Source organism: Sorex fumeus, unplaced genomic scaffold, assembly GCF_029834395.1.
Source record: "Sorex fumeus unplaced genomic scaffold, SorFum_2.1 ptg000032l, whole genome shotgun sequence".
NCBI lineage: Eukaryota > Metazoa > Chordata > Mammalia > Eulipotyphla > Soricidae > Sorex > Sorex fumeus.
Window position 1 is genome coordinate 14991401 of NW_026606089.1, and position 23888 is coordinate 15015288.

At 55.2% G+C, this 23888-nt stretch overlaps 1 protein-coding gene across 1 annotated transcript in view; it reads right to left on the minus strand.

The window, feature by feature from the left end:
- SEZ6L (seizure related 6 homolog like) overlaps positions 1-7811 on the minus strand; it is a gene marked incomplete at its 5' end in the record, with an annotated part of 65384 nt that extends 57573 nt beyond the window's left edge. The window contains 5 exon segments of the mRNA XM_056116590.1: positions 729-914; positions 3993-4185; positions 6056-6189; positions 7543-7792; positions 7794-7811. Coding sequence (XP_055972565.1) covers positions 729-914; positions 3993-4185; positions 6056-6189; positions 7543-7792; positions 7794-7811 — 781 coding nt within the window.
- Positions 7812-23888: the final 16077 nt, after the last annotated feature.

Below are 23888 nucleotides of genomic sequence, written 5' to 3' on the forward strand. Positions count from 1 at the left end.
GAGTGATCATGATCATACCATGCTGAAAATGTCCAAAATGTCATAGATGGACACTAGGTAAAGGTAAGGTAAAGGCCCTCCCGTTGATCGTCGATTTGCTTGAGCGGGCCCAGTAATGTCTCCATTGGAGACTTTGTTGTTACTGTGTCTGGCATATCGAATACGTCACGGGGAGCTTGCCAGGCTCTGCCGTGCGGGCGAGATCCTCTCAGTAGCTTGCCGGGCTCTCCGAGAGGGGCGGAGGAATCGAACTCGGGTCGGCCATGTTGGCCACTTGTAAGGCGAACGCCCTACCGCTGTGCTATCGCTCCAGCCGATGGACACTATGCTTGGTGAATTTTACCATAATGAAGGTGATAAATATTTTGATGCCAGGAGTTGCCTGTATCTGAAGAGCTCTCTCTCTCTCTCTCTCTCTCTCTCTCTCTCTCTCTCTCTCTTTCTCTCTTTTGCTTTTTGGGTGATACCCGGTGATGCACAGGGGTTACTCCTGGTTCTGCACTCAAGAATCATTCCTGGCGGTGCTCAGGGGACCATATGGGATGCTGGGAATCGAACCTGGGTCAGCCATGTGCAAGGCAAACACCCTCCCCACTGTGCTACCATTCCAGTACCTCCCCCCTCTCTCTTGCCTTGGGCTAAGACCTTGTCATGAAGCGCAGTCTCAGTGCTTTTGGGGGTGCACGTTTGTGGACCCTCTGGTTGATGGGGGCAGGGCTGGCATGTACCTGAGCAGACGGGCTCGTGGCTGCTCCAGTGTGGCTTGGAGGCATTGATGCAGGTCAGTGTCCTGGCGCCCTGGAGCTCATAGCCCAGGTGGCAGTGGAAGTGGGCCAGCCCGCCCGAGTGCAGGTCCATCACAGTGACGTCCCCGAAGTCGGGCCGGCGGGGGAAGGTGCAGCTCAGCATGAAGGCTGGGGAAACGCAGAGACACCGTGTCAGAGAGGGGTGGGCGAGGAATGGGGAGAGAGAGGAAGGCCTCAGGGGACTCCAGAGGGTGGGGGGAGAGGGGACTCCGGAGGGTCACAGGACAAGGAGAGAGCAGGACAGCACTTCCCTTAGGCTAGAGGCTCTCAGTGCTTCACACTGAGACAGTGGGGGAGGGGAAACACACTGGCTGTACAGGGCTGACTCCTGGCTCTGTGCTCAGGGGTCCCTCCTGGTGGGGCTCTGGTGACAGTCTGTGGTACCAGGATCAAATCAGTCGCATGCAGGACAAACAGCCTGTCCTATCACTCAAGGTCCCCACTGGTTTTGTGGTTGCCTTTTGGGCTTTAAGGTCACACATGGCCATGCTCAGGGGTGATCCTGGCTCTGTGCTCAGGGGCTCCCTCCTGGCGGTGCTCAAGGGATCATATGAAGTGCTGGGGACTGAACCCAAGGGCGGGCTGCATGCCTTCCTGCATGCAGGAAGGCTGCCAGGAAGGCTGCAAGCGGCTTCCTGCCGGCCCACTCCTTGCTGGCCTGCTGAGACTGTGGGTTCGGGATGGGGCACGCCTTCCCCTCTCTCACTGTGAGGGCTGCTCAGACAAAACGCAACCAGAACCACATGGCAACCGGCTGATGAGACAGCAACATCCCGGTATCAGGGATCACCCTGTCCCCAGCGAGGGAAACAGGACTGATGGCCTAGCTGGTGACAGGAAGCCACAAGGTTGCATCCCATGCTTCCTCACATCCATCCCCCACAGATGACAGGCCAGACCGAGCACCAGTTCCACTGGCCGTTGTTCCCTGCTCCCCTTTTCCCGCCCAAGACAAGCCTGGACTCCATCCCTCAAAGACTTAGAAATGGCACCACCTGAGGACACTTGGACTGCCTGAAGGCCACCCTGACCCTACCAGTGGGGTTGGGACATAGGTTCCTCCCCCCCACCCCACCTGCCTGACCCCCCATGTGGAGGCGACCCAAGGTCACGGGGAAGGTGGTGTCCAGTAAGGATTCAAGGAACTGGGCGAGATCTGGCCCCACCCCTTATACAGAACCCAGTCAGCACTTCCTGTACAGGGGTGGGGAAAAGGGGGTATGAGCTTCTCACTGCTGCTAAGAGGATGTTAACTACTTCCTAGCTCCATGCCCTGGTGATGACCGACAACGTCTTTGACAGGAGACGGCAATCCCAATGGAATTAGGTCAGACACGAGCAGACCCCAGCCAACGTCTTTTTTTTTTAAAGTAGGAGTAATACTATTTATTCAGCCATTGATTAAGCTGACTGAATTGGGCATGAACTCACATTACTTTAAAAAATATTTTTTTTCTTTTTGGAGACCCTCTGGGATGCTGGGAATCGAACCCGGGTTGGCCACGTGCAAGGCAAATGCCCTACCCACTATGCTATCGCTCCAGCCCCCTAAAATTTTTTTAAATTGGATATTTGTGAGACAGACCATACAAACCTGTTCATAATTGGGTTTCAGTCATACAGTGATCCAGCACCCATCCTTCACCAGTGCACAGTTCCACCACCAGTGGCCCCCGTTTTCCCACCATCATCCCCCAAAACCTCCACCATCTACCCCCAGCCTCCCTCTATGGGAGGCACTTTCCTTCTTGCTCTCTCTCTCTCCTTTTCCTTTTGTGCATTATGGTCTGCAAGACAGGTGCTAAGAGGTCCTGGTGTTTGTTCCAGGCATTTGGTATTTTTTATCAGGATGGTAAGCCCAGCCGGAAGTCTTGATGGGTGCTGAGCAGGTAAGGAGACCCCCCGAAACAGCCACCTGGTCGTCTCAGAAACACCCGGGAGCAACTGACACAGGGACGGGGTTTCCAGATATCTGGTCAGTCTGGTGTGGACGTTTAGACAGGTGTGTGCATATGTGTGGGGGCTGGGGGCGATTCAGCTTTCTAGGCTGAGGTTCCAGACGGGGCCAGGACACAGGGAGCCCCTCCTCACTTCCAGGGAAAGCGACCCCAGGTCAAGGGGGGAAGGTGGTGGGAACTGTTGTGGGGGGGGTACTGGGATGAGGAGGGGGAGGGCAAGTGGGGCTGAGGGGGATGGGAAGAGATGCAGGGAGAGAGGCAGAGAGGTGGAGGGCAGGAAGGGCACATCTGGGAGAAGGGCAGAGCAGAGAGACGGGGGAGCTGGTCCCGGAGCCCTTTGATCTGAGTTGCATGGTCGGCCCTGCAAGTCTGCTTCCCGTGAGGTCAGCCCAGACTGGACCGTGCTTTCTCTCCACCAGCACCGCGGGCAGGACCTGGGACTCTGCCTCCAGAAAATCCCAGATCTCTCCTCACCGAATACCCAGCTTGAAAGGCTTTTCACACTCCTCAGTGCTTTGAAATCACAGTGATTATGGGAGTCATTGGGAGATAGTGTTGTTTGTTTGTTTTGGTGTTTTAGGGTCACACCTGGTGATGCACAGGGGTTACTCCTGGCTCTGCATTCAGGAATCACTCCTGGCAGTGCTGGGGTGTTGGGGGGGGGGGGGGCTATGGAATGCCAAGGATCAAACCTGTCAGCCACATGCAAGGCAAATGCCATCCCATTGTGCTATCGCTCTGGCCCCAAGACTGTGTTATGTGTCAATAAAGAAACTGTCGATATTTTCATCAACAAGCAATATCTTGGTAACTGAAATCCAGTTAGGACTGACTTCCTTTTCAAGTGTTTTACATATAGTATATGTTTAGATACTGTGTATGTAGTTTTATTTTGTTCTGGGGCCACACTGGCAATGCTCAGGGTGTACTCCTGTCTCTGCTCTCAGGGATCATTCCTGGCAGGGTCTGGGGGACCACATGGGATGCCGGGGATCAAATCTGGGCCAGTGCGTGTAAGGCAAGCACCCTGCCTGCTGTACGACTCTCTGGCTCTGAGTGGTCGGAAACATTTATTGGACGCTTTGGAAAACATTGATCTGAGAAGGAGGTCCCTAAGTCATGGTCCCTAAGCCAAAGGAGTGTCTGAGACAAACATTTTCAGCATCCCTGGCACTGGAGGAAAACTGAGGCAGGCCAGTCACCTACCCCACTGTGCGCCCCTTCTTACCCTGGTAGTGCAGCTGGAAGGTGCCCAGACCGTCCTCCTGGAAGGTGCGGAAGTAGACGGAGATGGTGTTGGTGGGGCTCCGGATGACCTGGCCCTCCACCAGGAGTGTCTGGTTGGCCAGCACGGTCAGCGTGGGGCCGTCCACAGCGCGGATGGACAGCAGCTCCCCTTCGGACAGGTTCACGCTCTTCACCTAGCAGGGGCAGGTGAAGAGTTGGGCAGGAGACAAGACTAACAGCCCGACAGCTTCCGGGATGGCCACTCTGCTCCCCAACCAGCGCATCCCTGGATGGACCCCCCAAGTCAACAGGGCAGATCTCGAGACCAGCCCTTGGCATATTTGGGGACCTGGGAACATCTAGTGCCCCCTGTGTGAGGACGAAATTGATGCCACGACAAGCTGCAGCTAACACTAAGTCTCAATGAGGCCTCAGTTTCTCTTTCCCCAAAGCAGGACTTGCAGTTTCTGGTAAACTCCCAATTGAGCAATTCATCTGGATCACAAACTGGGCAGTTGGATCTGGCCAGTCCTGAGGGGTCGCCTCAGCCTTCTTGGAAAGAACCCCAAACTGTGACTGGTACCGGCTATCTAATTGCTGACCACTGATGTCATAAGGCCAATGCTGAAACCGCTCTGAACTCTAAACCCTATATAAACTGCTTGTGATTTGGAATCAGAATCCTTGTCAAGACTTCACTGCATTGGATGAGACCTGGACTCTAGCTCGAGCTAGCCAATAAAGACCCTTTGCTTATTGCATTGCAACTTGTCTTCGTGTGATTCCTCTGGGGAGATCTCCGTCCAGTTTCGCACCTAGATTTCAGATGTGAGTATGTGCCCCCACCCCATCCCCAAAGGCTGAGGGAACTGAGGGAAATGAGTCTTCGGGGCAGCACACGTGAAGCTGGGTTGGGCCAAGAAGCTTCTGGAGGCCGGCAGTGGAGAGAGGGGTGTTGGTGGGGCAGGGCACAGGGGTCCTTGTCATGGAGTAGAGAAAGGGCTCACCCAATGCCCGAGTTGGAGGGACTGCGTTCACCTCTACTTGAACTCCATGAACATGAACTCAAACCTACTCAGGGTCACAAGCCCCAGAGCTGAGAGGAGGCTGTGGGTGCCACGGAGGGTCCTGGAGGGGGTGGGGCTGCCTGAATCCTAAGCAAGCCAGAAAGCCCTTCCGGGAGCAAAGGTCTGTTTAGGGCAGAAGGTCAACTCAGCGCAGAAACGTCTGGTGGCTCTTGACCAGAGAGAGGCTCATTCCCAGCCTCTGGCCTCGCCCCAGGAGGGTCTGCCACCAGCAGCGTGAGAGAATTTATAGCCCATCCCATCTGCCCCATCTGCAGGACAGTGCATGTCACCTGCCCGTGGTCCCTCATGCATCATAGAAAGGACAGCCGAAGCTGGGAACTCGGTTGGGGAAGGCCTGGTGGGGGGTGCGCATAGGAAACAGGCCCTGAATTCTGCGTCTGTCTGTCTCTGTCTGTCTGTCTCTGCTGGGTTCTGGAAAAATGCCTTCCCCAGGTTCTCTTGTTTGTTTTTTTTTTCTTCTTCTTCTTGAAACTCAGTAAAGCAGCAACATTTCTATTTTGCTGATGGACAGTTTGAGGCTGAGAGAGATTTTTTGGCTCCTGTCCAAGATCAATGTTACCTCACAGAGCAGGAGTGACACCCAGGCTTGAGAGCACTATGCCTCCTGCTAGTCCATTCTTAGTTCACAGGCAAACGTTTATGACTCAACTGATGCAGGCGGAGATTCCCTGAGTGGAGGGGTATGTGTGTGTGCGTGTGCGTGCGTGTGCGTGCGTGTGTGTGTGTGTGTGTGTGTGTACGTATATGCACATGCATGTATTAAGTGGGGTATGAGAAAACTTACTTTCTGAGTACTAGGGCTCAGGGTTTATCCACAGGACCCCTCCCTTCCCTTCCACATATGTCAAGCTCTTTCCTCTTTCCCAGATTGGGAACTCCTATTCATCCACCAAAGCCCAGCCCAAAGTGCCCCAAAAACAGCAAGCCTGATTAAACACTCAGGAAAAGACCCCCTTTGGGCCCTCGCTGGGGTTACCTGGAGCTCTACCCCATAGCCAGTGTAGACGGTCACGTTGTAGGTGCACTCCAGGAAGTTGGTGAGGGGCAGGGGTGGGGCGTCATTGGAGTCGATGTAGCCTTCGGGCTCAGAGAAGCTCAGGCTGCAGAAAGCTGGAGGGAAGGCTGGAGTGAGGACACAGAGGGCGCCGCCTCCCACTACCCCCACCCCCCCCACCCCGGGGGGGACAGGGCGTAGCAGGAGCCAGGACTCCCCCTGAAGAGTCATCCCTTTCCTCCCCTTCCTGGTGTTCCCCCTCTGCTCCCCAACCAGCAGCGCCCTCACCTTGTCACAGCTGACCTGGGATGATCACAAGCTGCTTGGGACCCTCCTCCCAGTCTAGGGGGTGACCCCAAGACCGTCCTTGGGGGCTGACTACACAGCCCTAGTGGGTGGGCGTCTCAGCCAGGCTCACGGGTCAGGCGGGATTCAAAGCCTGACTTCCCGGGGCCTGGCCTCTGGGGCAGCGTGCGAGCTGTGACGTGAAGGGGGAGATTTGCAGGGCACGAGGGTGGTTGGATGAACCAACACCGGAAGTGAGTTGTAGTAAGTCTGGCCAAGCTCTGGGCCTGCACCACCGCCTTTAAGACAAGCGAAGGAGTCTGTTTCTGGATGGAAAGGCTTTACTTTGTATTTTATTGATTGATTTGGGGTGGCGGTGGCGGGGGGCTCACAGCCAGTGATGCTCAGGGCTGACTGCTGACTCTGTGCTCACTCAGAGGGATCACTCCTGGCGGGCTCAGGGAACCAACTCGATGGGGTTCAGCAGCTGAAACAGCACTTGGCAGTGTGCAAGGGGAGTGCTCTAGCCACTGGCTGTACTGTCCCTTCGGTCCCTGGAATGGAAACATTCTTTATGGCAGAGGGTGGGGAGGGGTCACACCTGGCAGTACTCAGGGCTTAGACCTGACTGTGCTCAGGGATCACTCTTGGTAGTACTCAGGGGACCAAAGAGGGTGCTGGGGATCGAACCGGGATTGACGGAGTGCAAGGTAAGTACCCTCCCCGCCGCGCTGTCTTTCTGGCCCCTGGAACGGAAAGATTTAAAATCTCCCTCTTGAGGGGCTGGAGTGGTAGCACAGCGGGTAGGGTGTTTGCCCTGTACGCAGCAGACCCGGGTTCGATTCCCAGCATCCCAGAGGGTCTCGTGAGCTCCGCCAGGGGTAATTCCTGAGAGCAGAGCCAGGAGTGACCCCTGTGCTCGCCGGGTGTGACCCCCAAAACAAAACAAAAGGAAAAAATCTCCCTCTTGAGGGGCCAGCGGGCCCTGGGTGAGAAGTTTGGGCTGTTGGGGTCTCAGTTACCCTGCCTTAGAATCAGGAATATGAACTCTGAGGCCCGGAAGTAGCTCCTAACCAGGTCTCCGCAGATGGTACCCAAGGGTGGGGGCCCCCCAGACCGCCTTCTCCCCAGCCCTCCTCCAGGGGGGCTTCCAGGGCGTGGGCAGCTGGAAGGGTGGGCCCTACCTGGGGCCTGCTCGGTGGTGATGACCGTGGTGGTGATGATCGTGGACGTGGTGGTCTCCTGGCTCTCCTCGGACGCAGACCCGGTCAGTTCGTTCTCTCCCTTGTCCAGCAAGGCCAGGGGGCTGGCGTCCTCCAGGGCCGTGTCCGGGGCCTCCTCGGGCCCCGCGGGCTCCCCGGAGCCGGGCCTCTGGGGCAGCGTCTGGGCCGGGAGGGGCTGCGACGTGAAGGGGGAGACCCGCGGGGGCGCGGGGGGTGGTGGGGGCCGCCCCCTCCCTCCCGCGCGGCCAGCGGGGCTCCCCCGAGGAGGGCGGCAGCGGCGCGGGGTCCGCGGCGGGGGGCTCGCTGGGGGTCCCGGGCCTCTGGGAGGCGGGGGCGAGGGGCTCCGAGGGGGCCGGCTGGGAGGCCTGGGGCCGCGGCTGCTTGCGGGCCGAGTTGCCCAGCTTGAGCGGCCGCTGCTTCGGGGCAGGGGGCGTGGACGGCAGGGCAGCGGCCCGGGGCTCCGACGGGGCTGGGCCGCCCGGCGCCTCCCCGGACTGCGCGGGACTCGGAGGCGCAGTGCTCGCCGCGTCCTCTGGGCTCTCTGCGCCCGCCAGGCTGCCCGGCAGTGCCCCCGGGGGCAGGAGGTAAGTGTCGGTGAGGCCGGTGCCCTCCAGTCCTGGGGCGTCTGCGGAGGAAGAGGGAAGGCGCCAGTCAGAGTGGACCCCGAGGGGCCTCCCAGGTCCGGTCCTCCCCTCTCCTTTCTCTCCCCGCTCCCCTGCTTTCCCCCTCCCTTACCTCCCCTCCCTTCCCCTGCTTTCCCTCTCCTCCCCTCCCCTCCCCTCCCCTCCCCTCTCCTCTCCTCTCCTCTCCTCTCCTCTCCTCTCCTCTCCTCTCCTCTCCTCTCCTCTCCTCTCCTCTCCTTCCTTTCCTCCCTCCTCCCTTCCCTCCTCCTCTCCTCTCTTCTCCCCTCCCCTCCCCTCCCCTCCTCTTCTCCCTACTCCTCTCCCTCCTCTTCTCTCCCTCCTGTCTTCCCCTCCTCCCCTCCTCTCCTCTCCCCTCCTCTCCCCTGCTTCCCCTCCCTTCCCCTTTCCTTCCCTCCTCTACTTTCCTCTCTCCTGCTCTCCCCTCCCCTCCCCTCCTCCCTTCTCCTTCCTTCCTCCTTTCCTTTCTTCCCTTCCATCCTCCCCTCCCCTCCCCTCCTCCTTCCTTCCTTCCTTTCCTCCGCCTTGCGCCAAGCCCTAGGGCTGGTAGTTCCCATCCCGCGCGAAGCATCACAGCTCTGGAAACCAAGTGCACAAGCGCCTCGCAGTCTCGGCGAGTAACCGAACCAGACGAGGAAACGGGGAGAGACCCTCTTTGACGTGACAGATGCTGGTGAAGGGAAAATCTACCACGGCAACGCGAGCGAGGACCAGCCCCTGACCACCACGAATGGCTGGGTGGGCGTTGCCCTGCCCAGGGAGCATCCACGGCGAGGCCACGAGGGGGCCGGGACCAGACCACAGTCTCCTCCCAGGCCGCGTGCCTGGCTCAGGGCTCGGAGGTCCCGGGGCCCATAAAGAGGCTGTGAAACGTGACCTCGGAGGAGACCCGAGCAGATACAAGGGTTCAGAATCCCGAGTCAGGGTCAGAGCAGGGGGTGTGGGCTGAGCCATGCCAGGAGGCGGGGCCACAGAGGCAGAGGGTGGGGGCGTTAGAGAAAAAGTTGGCCTTGTGGGCACAGTCATGCAGGGAGCAGTTTTAGCCGGGACTCAGTTTTGCCAATGACAAGGCTTTGCCTTTCTCGAGCCTCCGCTTCCCCCGCTGCGAAGTGGGGTCTTCCCCTTTAGTTTGTACCGTCCGGGGGGTGCGTGTGGATGGGAGCAGGTGTACAAGGACACCTGGTGCCTGACACGCCGAGTGACCACACTGTCAGCCGCGGCTGTGGCGTTCGTTCCTGTCTCTGTCCTCATGCCCCTCGGCAGCCAGCTAGGCCGTCAGGATTCCCGAGGAGCACCTCGAGATGGAGAGGGACTCAATCCCGGCCACCAAGGCCTGCGGACCGACAGCTTCCTATGCCAGTTTTCTGCAGTGAGACATTTACTCCGCTCTGGTCCCCGGGCCCTTCCGTGCTGTCATTTAAATGGATCCCCACAGCCCTTGGAAAAGGCTCATTAACCTCGCTGGGTGGCAGCCCTGGCCTCATCACTTCAGATGACAAGGGCTTGCCACGAGCATCTACCAAAATTTCTGCCACGCCACGTGGATCGTCCCCCAGGCTGCATTCCTGGAGGTACCACCTGGAGAGGAGAAGTTGTGGACGTGACCTGAGGGGGAGTTGAGGTGTTTGGGGGTCAGTTCCCGTCAGCTCCCCCTGGTCCCAGGAGGGAAGCTCGGGAGTCAGCGCTGGCTTGCAGTCCTGCCTGGCTCCCGGCGTGGGGGCCTGACTGATTGGCCCATGCAGCTGGTGGACACTGCTCCCACGTCCTGTGATTCGATCCAACTCGGGGGTTGGCGCATCTCTTGTGCTCAGTTTGTCCGGTCCATGGACTGTTGGGGACAGATCTCTGCAGATCGTGGAGTGAGAAAAGGCAAAGGAGACAGGATGCTGAGGGACCGGTCACAATTCCTGACCCCCGAGGGCCACATGTAGACCTGCACCAGGCTTCAATCCAGAGGGCATGAGGGCTGGGGCCAGGGTCCGGCAAGGGCAGGCCTGTCCTGGCCGCTGTGCAGTTTTTTGGCGCCTGTGTGGTTGGGGTTTCTTCTCTTCTCAGATGGTTCCTTCTGAGCCCAGGAGAAAGTTGGCGGTCCAGGCTGTGGTTCTGATGTTGGCAGAGAGACAGGGAAACGCCCTCAGCAATGAAACTTAGGTCAACAAAACTTAGGTTGATCCACCCTGTGCTTACAGATCACGATCACGATCACAATCCTGTTGTTCGTCGATTGCCTCGAGCAGGCACCAGTAACGTCTTCTTCACCCTAGCCCTGAGTTTTTTAAAAAATGCCATATTCAAGGCTCTTACAGGGTTAGGAGAATGAGACCCACCATTGTTACTGGTATTTGGCATATTGGGTACGCCACGGGGAGTTTGCCAGACTCTGCCGTGTGGGCAGGTTACATTCGGTAGCCTGCCAGGTTGTCCAAAGTAAGAATGAGATAATAAGATCTCATTCCCAGCTTCCGGGAGCTGGGTTTTATAGTCTCTGGGTCTTGGCCGTTGATGGGATTACACGGCACAGGGGGCCAGTTGGTGGGTGTGACCCCGGCCTGCTGGAAGATGGAGGATCTGGGTGGAGGATGCTCAGCCCTGATCCGAGCAGGCTTGGAGATCTCAGCCCAAAGGACCCACATGCCTTGGATACAGAAAACAGACCAAACCAGACCCTCACCTATTTACAGCAACACACCCAGAGAAGCTCCTGCAGAAAGAAAAGGCCAGGAAAGGAATTTCAAAGAAGACCATCACCACTCCTAATCTGCTTGGCAACCTCCTTAGCAACGGACTTGGACCTATGTAGAAGCCACATGTGGGGGCAGGTTGGAGAAACCCTATAAAGGCCACCTTGAACAAAGGAAGGGCGAGCATATGCTGCCCTAGCCCTTGTGCTGCTTGCGCCCACGTGGCCTGAACACATGTGTCGCCCACGTCTCCCCTCTTGAGATGTGGACTTCCATGCTTTCCTGTCTAATGCTGGGGTGTGCGTAGGGGCTCTCTCCGCCCTTGGAGAAGCCCGGGCTCTCTCTTGAGTGCTTTTCTCTCTCTCTCTCTCTCTCTCTCTCTCTCTCTCTCTCTCTCTCTCTCTCTCTCTCCCCTCTCTCTCTCATTCTCTCTCCCTCCACACCTTCAAAACCTCCAAATGAAAACTAATTTCACTGCTCGTCTACTCCTGAAATTCCTTTCTGCGAGGCGAGACAAGAACCCATTAACTCTGGGTCCCGGATAGCAGGTGCGGATCGGAAGAAAGTGACCATCTTTCCCCTCCTCACTTCACATAAGTCACCCGTGGGGCCCACCAACACCAGTTCATGAAGATGAGGGGAGATAGACGGGCATGAACAGCCAATTCGGGTATTCTGTAGTAAACGCAGACTTCTGGGCTCCTCGAAGTAACACAAACACCTAAGAAGCATTTGTTCAGCCCCCCCATGCAGAGGCTGGCAAGCTACCCGAGATGTATTCGATATGCCAGACACAGTAACAACAAAGTCTCCAATGGAGACGTTACTGGGCCCGCTCGAGCAAATCGATGAACAACGGGAGGACAGTGACAGTGACAGCCCCCCATGTCAGGGGAGGGAGCCCCCCAACCTATCCTCCTTTTCCTAACTTTTTTTTTTTGCCACACTCATCAGTGCCTTGGGGCTAGTTCTGGCTCTGTGCCCAGGGTTCCACCTGGCAGTGCTGGAGTTGGGGTGTTCAGGATTGAACCGGGGCTGACCGCCGGCAAGGGAAGCAGCTGAGTCCCTGTACCATATCTCCAGTCCTATTTTAAAAATAGGATCTGAATGAAAGAAAAAAACAAAGTTTTTGGTGCTCAGGCCATTCCCGGATCCTTGGGCTGGAGGTTCATGGGGCTGCTCAGGCTTTGCAAATCTGGGGATACTCAGGTCACCCTGGCAGTGCCAGGACCCTCCAGGGCTGCAGCCAGAGATGTTCGGGGGTCCATGTGATATCAGGAGTGGGACTCAAGCCCTGCACACCCTGGGCGTGCGCGATAGCGCCTCCTTGGGGTCTTTGCAGAGATGTGCAGAGCAGTTTCCACAGTGAAGTGGTTCCGGAGAGTTGGGGTTCAAGTGGCCCGTGGTGCTTTGGGGTGCGTTGTTGGGGCAGCAGATCTCCCGGTGATTGGCCCCGAGCTGCTGGGAAACTCCTCCCTCTCTGTTCACCGTGGGTGCCCCAAGGGGCCTCTCAAACAGCGCTGGGGTGGGCATCTAGGAGCTATTTCTGGAGCCACTGGGCCAACCCCGACCGCAAGGCTGGGACCAGGGGATGAGCAACTCTTGAGAATCAGGGCCATACAATGGGGTGCTGGGGACCTCCAGGGCTCTTTTCCAACAGTGCTCAGGAGGCCCTGTGGGCTGAGCTTCAAACCCAGGTCCTGGTGTGTCCACAGCAGGTGCCCTGACCTTTGAAATGGGCACCTCTGGTAGGCATTGCTGGAATAGGCTTCAGGCTGTACTGTAATAAGTGGTTGTTGTTTGTCTCTATTCTGGTTGTTGTTTGTTTTGTTTTTGCTTTTTGGGTCACACGCAGTGATGCTCAGGGGTTACTCCTGGCTCTGCATTCAGGAATTACTCCTGGGGGTGCTCAGGGGACCATATGTGGTGCTTGGGGTTGAACCTGGGTCTGTCGCTTTGCAAGGCAAATGCCCCACCTGTTGGACCCTTGTTCAGGCCCACCAGGGGCTTCCCTTAACCTTGATCATGAGATCAAAGCTTTTTAATGGTCTAGAACAAGCATTAGCGGGCCTTTTTTTTTTTAATTGAATCTCCACGAGATACACAGTTGCAAAGTTGTTCACGATCAGGTTTCAGTCACACAATGTTCCACCAACCATTCCTCCACCAGCGCACGTTTCCCACCACCAATGTCCTCAGTTTCCCTCCTGCCCACTTCACCCCACCCCACCCCCACAACCTGCCTCTATGGCAAGTACTTTTCTTCTCTCTGTGTCTGTCTGTCTGTCTGTCTGTCTGTCTGTCTCTCTCTCTCTCTCTCTTCCTCTCTCTCTTCTTTTGGGCATTGCGGTTTGCAATGCTGTTACTGTGAACCATCATGCATATTCCTGTACCTCCTTTCAGCATGCAGTTCCTGTTCAGAATGATCACTCCCAACTATCATTGTCATAGTGGTCCCTTCTTTGTCCTAACTGCCCTCCCCTTCCCCCTGCACCCCTGGGGGCACCCCAAGTCTGCTACATAAACAGGGGTAGGGAGTTCAGGACATTCAAAGGCGCAGCAGGTGTTCCAAGAACCAGCTTGTACAGAGGAGAAAAGGCTCCGTGTCTTGAGCTGGGAGAGTAATTACCCAGTAATTGTCCTCCTAAGCCCCACTTTCTCCTCCTGCAATGGGTCTTCTTTGTCATTCGTGTTGAGATCAGCAAGCCTTGGTCATTTTTTCCCCCCTGTCCAGTTAGGTCTCAGCCCAGTGCTGGCTGTGCGGGGCATCTGTCTTCCTGCTGTGAATGGGCCCCGATAGTTGCTGGCAAGGGTGTGAGGCTGCCTTTGTATCTTTAACAATCTGATTAACTGCCACGGAGGGGGTGCCAGCTGATTAGCATTTAAACACTCTCCTCCCTCCCTTCTCCACCCCCTGCCACTTCGTCTGTAGCTCTTAGCCAGTTGCAGGTAGTGATGGGGAGAGGACACTGGTGATTTAGTTGAGGGAGCCTGCAAGTCCTTGATGGGGGCCTGGGAGACAGCTCTAAGAACCAGCCCTGGCCGGGGAAATCGATGCCGGTCCGCTCACACCGACCAATACTCGAGAATGAATCCAGAGCGTCTGCCGGGGACTTTCAAAGATGACACGAAGTGAGTTTACAACCTCGCTTCACACTTGGGTGAGAATCTGGAGGCACTGGACATCCCCCAGCATTGCAGGGGGGGAGAAGAGGTGGCAAGGAGGTGACCTGGTTTTGCTACCAAATAGTTCTGGCATGAGGACACACCCCTTGGGTCCCAGCCCAGGCTTCTTGCTTTGGAGAGCTAAGCCAGTCTTGTCCATCTCGGCCCGGACAACCTTCACGAAACAGAGCTGGGGCCAGGAAGGGGTGTTGCGTGTCTGATTGAGCTTCCAGCCGCCTCAAGCTCTTTCCCCCACTGCTGGGCACTGCAGCAAAGCAGGACAGCTCTGGCTTTGCTGGCTGAGTCCAATCGAACCTCTCATCCTTTGCTTGTGGCATGGAAATGCTCCCCCCTCCCCCACCCCACAAGCGCCATTTTTGGAGACCTTGGCCTTGTTCCCTTGATCTTTTTGGGTCACACCCGGCATTGCACAGGGATTACTCCTAGCTCTGCACTCAGGAATTACTCCTGGCAGTGCTTGGGGAACCATATGGGATGCTGGGAATCGAACCCGGGTTGGCCGGCCGCATGCAAGGCAAATGCCCTACCCTCTGTGCTATCGCTTCAGCCCCTCCCTTGATCTTTTAAAAATGGACGCGAATTGGTCAGCAGCCAAGCCGAGATCCATCCCACGGTGCTGGGCTCTCAGACCCCCGTTCCAAGGGGGAGGCAGGGACGCACTTATTCCTGGTCCCTCAAACACCGCCTGCACGCTGGCCTCCGTGCTTTCGGAGTGAATGCCCAGGGCTCCCTCTAGCAGTCAAATGGACACAGAACCAGCCCCAGCTAAGAGGTTCCCCCAGGGACCCCTCAGGATAGGAGGCCTGGGGGCAAAAGGTTGAAAGAGGAGGCCTCAGTTTATCCTTGCCAGCTGCTCGGAGCAGTCCCATTTCTTGGCTGGCCCATCCTGCATTTTTGACTTCCTACAAATTCCTGTTTTATTTTTCCTCTGATAGACAGGAGTTAGCAATTGTTCATCATAAAATTTTGCATCAGAGCTTAGGCTCACCGGGAGACTAAGGTAATGGACAATTCCTGAGGCAGATCAATAGAAGACTCCAACCAGCCTGACCACCCTGGGGATTATCTGCATTCTCTGTAACATAAAGACCGGGCTTTCCTATAAATATCTCACGGAAAGAGCCATAGTTAACTTAGCCCTATATTAAGTTCCTCCCCAGTTGGGGAGCTCCTTTTCTTTTCTACTTTCCTATTTTTAATTTTTTAATTATATATATATTTTTTATTTTCCTATAAACTTTTCTATTTTCCAACTCTGAGTCCGAACATCTTTATTATTCAGTATTTTCATTCTTGAAAATATTGAAGCATCTGGGAATCGTGAATGAACACAGGGACCCGCCACCACTGCTTCTGACTCACTGACTCACTTGCATCAAGGTGACACTAGCTACCCCCCCATGGAGAGCACAAGGCCAGGAGCTTGTCCCAAGGACTGACCTGTTGGAATGGGGTTGGGTGGGGAGCACTGGTGCAGGGGCACCCCCACCAGGGTGGGGGAGCCGGCAACCGTACAGATCAGGGGAGAAGGGACGTTCTGGAAGGATATATGCAATGCAACACTCTATAGCTATAAGAGAAGATGAAATCACACAGGTTTGTAGCAGTTGGATAGGATTGGAGGGCACTGGGTTTACATGAAGGAAGTCAGAGGGAGAAGGACAGACATTGGGGCCTCCCACTCCTAGTGGACCAGAGAAAGTCAGAGTAAGGGAGAGGACAGTCCGGAGAAATTACGAGCCCTGCATATAAGATTCAGAAGGAGGGGAGTGAAGACCAAACCGGAAGAGACTCAGGGGCAGGGGCTGTCATGGAGGGGTGTGGGTACTTTGGTGGCGGCGGCGGTGGTGGTGATGTGTATGTGTGGGGAGTGTAGTGATTTTGTGAACGAATGCCATGTGTCGTAACTTCTGAAACTATTATAAAAGCAAAGAGACAAAAAGCCGGACATAGAGGCTCAAGTGAATTCCCTGAATCTGTCCCAGACTCGCCCTGACGTGGCACTTGCCTTTGCTGAGTTTTGGTAAACCAGAACGCGGTAGGGTGGTTTGTCTGAGTTCCACGAGTGGGTTTGGTTCATTTTTTTGAACCCGATGTGGTCTCGGAGACATTGTACTAAAGTCAATAAGATAAAATGGGATTGTCCCTGAATCAGGGGACCCCTGGACCAGTGAGGCCTTGAGAATGGTCCCTTAAGTTTCCCTCTTCCTTGAGCCTCCTGTGATGAAGATGATGCTGATGGTGGTGATGATGGAGATAAAGACGGTAAGAGCTCATTCCGTGGCAGGTCCTGCAGTCCCTGAATTCACGTGGATAATTTAATTTACTTTTCTTAATCGCCCGGGAGGGAGGTTGATAGTATGAGCACATTGATGCTGGTGCATACCACTCTTGAGTGTGGCTTCATTAACACAACTTGTAGTCTTGGTGTCCATGTGTTAGCCCAGTTTTATAGATGAAGAAGAGCGACGCAAGGAAACTTGGTCACTTGCTCAAAGCAACACACCCAGTACCTGGTGAGGTTGGGAGTTGGGCAGATTTTGTAAAGCACCAGAAAAACCGATTATACCTCTGTGATATGATGATTTCTTGCAGAAAGAGCTTATTTTTGGTTCATACCCAAAGTGATCCTAAGGGACATTCTTCTCTGATGTGTCCAGGACTGAGAATTCCTGGGCTTGGAGGAAGAATTCATTTTACTTTTCTCACCCAGGGGTGGTCTAGTGATTAGGATTTGGCCCCCTCATTTCAGCGTCTCCTCCACCCACTCCTTTGCCTCAGATGATTTCATCCACCTTTGAGGTCAGTGTCACTGGATTTGGGGCTGGAATAGAGTCCTTCCATTTTCTTAGACTCTTTGTCTTCCAATCTGTTGTGTCTCATGTCATTCCATTCCATTCCATTCCATCCTATCCATATTATATCATCCTGTGTAATCCTCCTTCATCCTACATCCATCTCGACCAAACCCATCCTGTCCTAGCTCATCCCATCCTATATAATAGCCCAATTCCATTCCCTGACATCCATTGATTCTATTCCAATTCATCCCATCTTATCCACCATCTATCCATCCATCTATTCATCCATCATCCATCCTACCCCATCTCAACCCATCCCATCTTTTTTTTAAAATTTTTTTTAACCCATCCCATCTTTCCCATCTCAAGCCAACCCATTGAATTTTTGGACCATACTCAATGGCAGAGTGTCCTGCCCCTGCACCTGGCTGTCCTCACCAGGGCCCTTTGGAGGGGGGCAGGTTGAGTTTCCCTCTCTACCCTGAGCAGAGCCCCGGCAGCTGAAGACCTCTGGGACCCAGTCATAGCCATGCTGAGACCACTCTCCACACGTTAGGACAGCCTCACGCATGAAGGAACTGGCAGAGGAGCCCAGGTATGTGGGACCCGGGGCTGAGATCTCCAAGCCTGCTTGGTTTGGGACTGGGCTTCCTCCACCCAGATCCCATCTTCCAGTAGCTAGATAGTTACACCCACCAATTGCTGTGTATCCCCATCAATGGCCAAGATCCAGAAACTATAAAACCAAGCTCCCAGAATGCGGCCGCGCGATCTCTTATTATCTAGTTCTTACTCTCAGAGAACCCGACAGGCTACCGAGAGTATCCTGCCCGCATATATGCATCACTGGGATCACCTGTAAAGGTGATTAGAGGCCAAAAGCCTCAAGCCCTCTCAGAGAGCCCGGCAAGCTACCGAGTGTATCCTGCCCACACGGCAGAGCCTGGCAAGTTACCCGTGGCATACTCAATATGCCAAAAACAGTAACAATGATGGTCCCCATTCCTCTGACCCTGAAAGAGTCCTCAATATGTCATCGAGCTACACTAGCATGTGACAGGGATGAACAGAGACGTTACTGGCACCCTCTTGAGCAAATTGATGAACAACAGGGTGTTAGTGATAGTGACTCAATGGAGTAAGCTCAAGGCTTCCTCCTGGATCTGCACTCATGTATGACTTCTGGCGGGTCTCATGGGACCACATGGTGGGCTTGGGATCAAACCCGAGTAAGTCATGTGCAAGGAGAGCATCCTATCTGCTCCACTACCGCTCCAGCCTCGCCGTGCCAACCCATTCTCTCTCTCTCCATCTGCAGCCAACCCCACCCCAGACTCCCGCATTTGGTCTCCTCTCATCCCATAACCGTATGTGGAGCACATGCTCAGTGCTGGGAGGACACAGGATGCAGGACCCGTGGTCTCTGCCTTCCGCCTCGGCGGGCTGAGGCTCTCCCCAGGGACAGGAGCCAAGAACATCCTGGGGAGCGTGCTGGCAGCAGCAACACCCAGCCCCAGGCTTCTCCATTCCCTAGCTCCTGGGCCTTGATGTCTGCCTCCGGGAGGCCAGCCAGCCTCTGCTCGGAGCCTGCTGAGCGAGCACTCACAGTCCACAGTACAGTGCCGTGGATGTGCGGACGTGTGGGTGCCTCAGACAGAGGCACACACAGCTTTCCTTCACCCCCTGGCCCGCCCAGAGGGCAGGTGGTGGGGCTGGGGCTGGGGAGGGGGATGCTCTGGAGGAGGTGGGTTGGACCGTTCTCAGAGTGGCCACTGTCAGCCCCCCAACTCAGCAGAGACCACACAGAGAGCTTCAGTGTCCTCGCACCCACCTGGCCCTGTCACGGGCAGGGTGCCCGCACACGCTGGCAAGGGGCCGCGGGTGAAGGAAAGATGTCCTTTCATTCACTCGGCAGCTGACCCTGCCAAGGTTGGCACTGCCCATATGGAGAGAGAGGAGGGAGGGGGGAGAGAGAGGGAGAGGGAGAAGAGAGAGAGAGAGAAAGAGAGAGGGGTGCCATTTTTTTTCTTTGGAACCATCCTACAAATGGTTTTCGCAGAATGACAACCGCCACTGCTTTTTCGAATCTGATGCTATGCCAAGTGCTTTGCAAGCATCGGCTCGTTGAATCCTCAGAACTACTCTGTGTTGTCAGGGGCAGTTACATTTTGCAGGTGGGGAAAACCGAGGCACAGAGAGGGCAAGCCACTGGCCCAAGAACACACTGGGAGAAGGGAGTAGGGGTGGAACTGTGTGTCTGGCCCTGCTGACTGCTAAGCCTGTGTCTGGTGTAGTTTGCTCTGTTCCACGAGCTGCACAGAATGGAAGCCGTACTCTGATTTTTTGTTGTTGTTGCTCCAATTTGCTCTTTTGTCCCTTGTGCAGTCATTCAACAAACACTGCGAACTCCCCTGGGGGTCTGGCTCCAGGCAAAGCAATATGGCGGAAGGCACAGAGCATCCTGGGAACAGTCCCTGGGCTCAGACTCGGGTGGGAATGAGAAGGAGGGCAGAGAAGCTCGGAACCCCCAGTTTTCTCCCCAAACATGCACACCTGAGGCTGAGAGTCGGGAGGGCCAGGGCTTCCTGAGGTCTGCCCTGGCCTCTTGCCTGGGAAGCTGAAGCCTGTCCCTTCGCAGAAACTGGCCAGGGGGATCTCGGCTTTGCGACGAGGCTATGGGGTGAGGACATGGGCCCCACGAGCATGTGATCGCACGGAAGAGCCTCGAAATCCCAAACAGATGGTTCAATGGTCTTCATCCCTTTTGCATTGCCCATCCCCCCTCCCCACCCCCGACCCCCATACCCAGAGGCCAATTCACTCACTCACTGAACGTTCTCAAGCTGGACACACATATCTAACAAGCAACCGGCATGGGAGAACAAACATGGTCAGGGGCCATACTGTCAGCTACTCATCCCGCCCTAGAGGGGGTCCTTCCTCTGTCCTTAATCGTTGGGGATAGTTCTTGCCATTTATGAAACCATAGCAGCATCTTCCTTTGTCTCCAGCTTTGTTCATCCCTTATGTTTGTGAGCTGTGGCTTGTTGCAAGAAGTTCAGTTTCCCTCTTTGGGCAGGGAGAGGCACATTCCGGCAGGGCTAGGGGACCCCTGGGACACTAGGGACTGACCCCAGGGCTCCCACTCGCAAAGCATGCACTCTAGCCCTTTGGGTCACCTTCCTGGCCCTCACTCCCTTTTCATTGCAGTGTAATACTCTATTTTAAGGTATACCGCAGTTAAACTGTTCTATTGCCAATGTGTGACTCTTTTTTTTTCCCCATGAGTCATTGTTTTTCTCTGAAAAGGGGCTGGCAGTTCAAATTAGTTTGGAATTCTCTGTTTGAATCTTTCAAAGACTTGGGGGGAGGGTAAAGACACCTGCTAAACACCAAAATGGATATAGTTTGGGCAAAACGCCCAGACCGAAGGAACATTCAAGGAGGCCAATCAGACATGATTCCAATTCCGGCTTCTGTTTTCCAAGGCTGCCTGGTCAGCTTCTGCCTCGCTCTGGCATGTGGGTCAGGAGTGGACATTTTAGGGTCCTCTCAAACGGGGATATTATTTGCAGTTCACCCGTGGACAAAATGTGTGAGGAGCGCAGTGACTGGCCTCATCCCCAGCTCAGGGCCAAGAAGTTGGGAAGGCCGGAATGGGGGCCACCTATGCGCCGGTGAGGGGTGTGAGGGAACAGTCCACTTCCACACGTGGGCTCAGCTGTAGCCGCATGTGCCCAGGGCGCTCTCCTGGCTGAGGAAGGAGTGAAGAGGGAGGAGAGGAAACTTGGACATTCTCTAGCCCTTTAGAATGGAAATCCTGGGGCTGGAGCAATAGCACAGCAGGTAGGGCGTTTGCCCTGCAGGCAGCCGACCCAGGTTCAATTCCTGCACCCCATATGGTCCCCTGAGCACCGCCAGGAGTAACTCCTGAATGCAGAGCCAGGAGAAGCCCCTGTGCATCGCCAGGTGTGACCCAAAAAGAAAAAAAATGGTAAGTCGGGGCTGGAGAGATAGCACAGTGGGAAGGGTGTTTGCCTTGCACGCGGCCGACCCAGGTTCGATTCCTGGCATCCCATATGGTCCCCCAAGCACTGCCAGGAGTAGTTCCTGAGTGCATGAGCCAGGAGTGACCCCTGTGCATCGCCGGGTGTGACCCAAACAAACAAACAAAAAAAATAGAATTGAAATCCTGAGATGGAGCCACTGTTTCATTCATTTTTTTTGGGGGGGGGGAGGCACTTTACACCTGGATGTATTCAGGGCTTACTCCTGGCTCTGTGCTCAGGGGTCACTCTGGTGTTGCTTGGGAGAGACCCAGTGGGATGGTGGGGATCGAACCTGGGTCGTTCGCACGCGAGGCAAGTGCCCTCCCCTCTGTCCTCTTGCTTTAGCCCTTGGTCCACTTCCTGAGCCCTTGGCTCTGACGGCTGTTCCGGGGATCTTCTCCTTCTTGGGTGGCTCCTCTCTCCTCTCCCTGTTCCGCTTCCTCTGGACACGGGTCTTGCTGCTCCAGAATGACGACTCGCTGCCCCCGCCACAGCAGCACGGGGGCAGGGGAGCCCAGATAATGCGATATTGATCCTCCTTCCAGACTCTTCCTTGCGCAGCAGTGGATGCGGGCCCCTGGCGGGAGCAGCGGCATCTGTAAGGCGGCTGCCGTGACAGGGGGGATAACACGCTTTATTAGCCTCCTGACAGGACGATGCTTCAGCATCATTTTTGATCAGAGGTGGGCGATGTTAGCATCAGAGTGTGTTTGGGAAGCAGTCGCGCCCTGGAAGATGTACGTGGAAACTCGCCGGAGGTGGGGTTGGAGGTGGGGGTGGCTTAGGGTGGGGTTAGCCTCTGTTTTCCAAAGAAACCCCCAAGCGCAGCAAGGATCAGACCTCTAAACTCCAGGCTGATTCAAAAACTGTGGTGGCGGCAATGTCCACCTGCCTTGGCTCTATTGGGGAATCTGTTTCCTTCCTTCCTTCCTTCCTTCCTTCCTTCCTTCCTTCCTTCCTTCCTTCTTTCCTTCCTTCTTTCCTTCCTTCCTTCCTTGCTTCCTTCCTTCTTTCCTTCCTTCTTTCCTCCCTCCCTCCCTCTCTTCCTTTATCCATCCCTCCCTTCTTTCCTTCCTTCCTTCCTTCCTTCCTTCCTTCCTTCCCGCCCTCCCTCTTTCTCTCTCTCTCTCTCTCTCTCTCTCTCTCTCTCTCTCTCTCTCTCTTTGCTTTTTTTGGTTACACCAGTGAGGCTCAGAGGTTACTCCTGGTTCTGCACTCAGGAATTAGTCCTGCCGATGCTCGGGGGGACCACATGGGATTCCGGAAATTGAACCCGGGTCGGTCACTTGCAAGGCAAATGCCCTCCCCGCTGTACTATCACTCTGGTCCCTCTGTCTTATTCCTGACATGTAGCCAGGGAGCCTGAGAGAATCACCAAGCAGGGGTGGTCGGGGCCCTAAGGCCTGTGTTTCTACCACTTACAGTGGAAGTTTTCCATGCTGATCTTGATTTTCAAACATATATTCATTAGTTGTGGTGGAGGGAGGGGCGTTTAGGGCCATACCTGACAGTGCTCAGGGGCTACTCCTGGCGGTGCCCAGGGAACCATGTGCAGTGCCAAAGACTGGACCAAGTTTGGCTTACCCCCTGTACTATGTCGCTGGCCCCTGGGCTGGGTTTTAAATTGAGCATTTTGGGGGCCACACCCTTGGTGCTTCATTCCTGGCCTGTGGGTCCTTGAACATCATCAGGAGAGATCAATGAACACAGAGCTGGGAGTGAGCCCTGAGCACCACCAGGTGTGACCCCAAAACAAAAGCAAGAACAATATTGTACGTAGTAGTGGCTTTATCCCTGATGCCGTATACGGTCCCCAGTCCTTGCCACAAGTGATCCCTGAGCACAGATCCAGGAGTAAGCCCTGAGCACTTCTGGGTGTGGCCTCCATACAGCAATAGAAAGAATGATCTTTAAAAAATGGTTTTTGGGGGCTGGAGCGATAGCACAGCGGGTAGGCGTTTGCCTTGCACGCAGCCAACATGGCCGACACAGGTTCGATTCCCAGCATCCCATATGGTCCCCCGAGCACCGCCAGGAGTGATTCCTGAGTGCATGAGCCAGGAGGAACCCCTGAGCATCGCCGGGTGTGACCCAAAAAGCAAAAAAAAAAAAAAAAGATTTTTGGTCCCCAGTGGGGCTAGGGGGACCATACAGGGTTCTTTTGAATCTACAATTCAAGGCCGAGGCACCTCTCAGCTCAAAACACTCTTATTTTGCAGGTGACAGAACCATAGCACTGTAGCACTGTCATCCCGTTATTCGTTGATTTCCTCGAGTGGGCACCAGTAACGTCTCCATTTATCCCTGTTGCACGCTAGTATAGCCCAATGGCGTCTGCTCACTCCAGGAACACGGAGTGAGACTTGTTGTTACTGTTTTTGGCATATCGAATACGCCATGGGTAGCTTACCAGGCTCTGCCATGCGGGCGGAATACTCTTGGTAGCTTGCCGGGGTCTTCGAGAGGGATGGAGGAATTGAACCCAGGTCGGATGCAGGCAAGGCAAACGCCCTACCCACTATGCTATTGCTCCAGCCTAAAACCATAGAGAGTAAAAACAAAGATGGTTTCCAACTGGACCCAAAGATACATCAAAACCTACTGCTGTGATTGAAGTGCACTTGTGGATAGAAAGTTCTAGATAAACAGTCCTGATCATCAGTTTCAGCTACACGGGTTCAAAAGCACTTAGTGGGCTGTGGGAAGCTGGTCTGGGTGTCCCCCAAAGCTGAAACCAACTCTGTAGGGGGCTGCACCCCACAAAGAGCTGGGAAACCCCCAAGTCTTCGTACCTGTGCCGTGATTGTGGGCAAGTGAATGCAAGACAGGAAAACTTCAGGGGGCTCCCTTTGTCTGTGGGGGTCTGGGAACAGATGGGAACATACTGGGGAGGGGGGCCCAGGCTTAAAGGAAACGGGGCCAGTGAACAGCGTTGGCAGGGTATGAGCC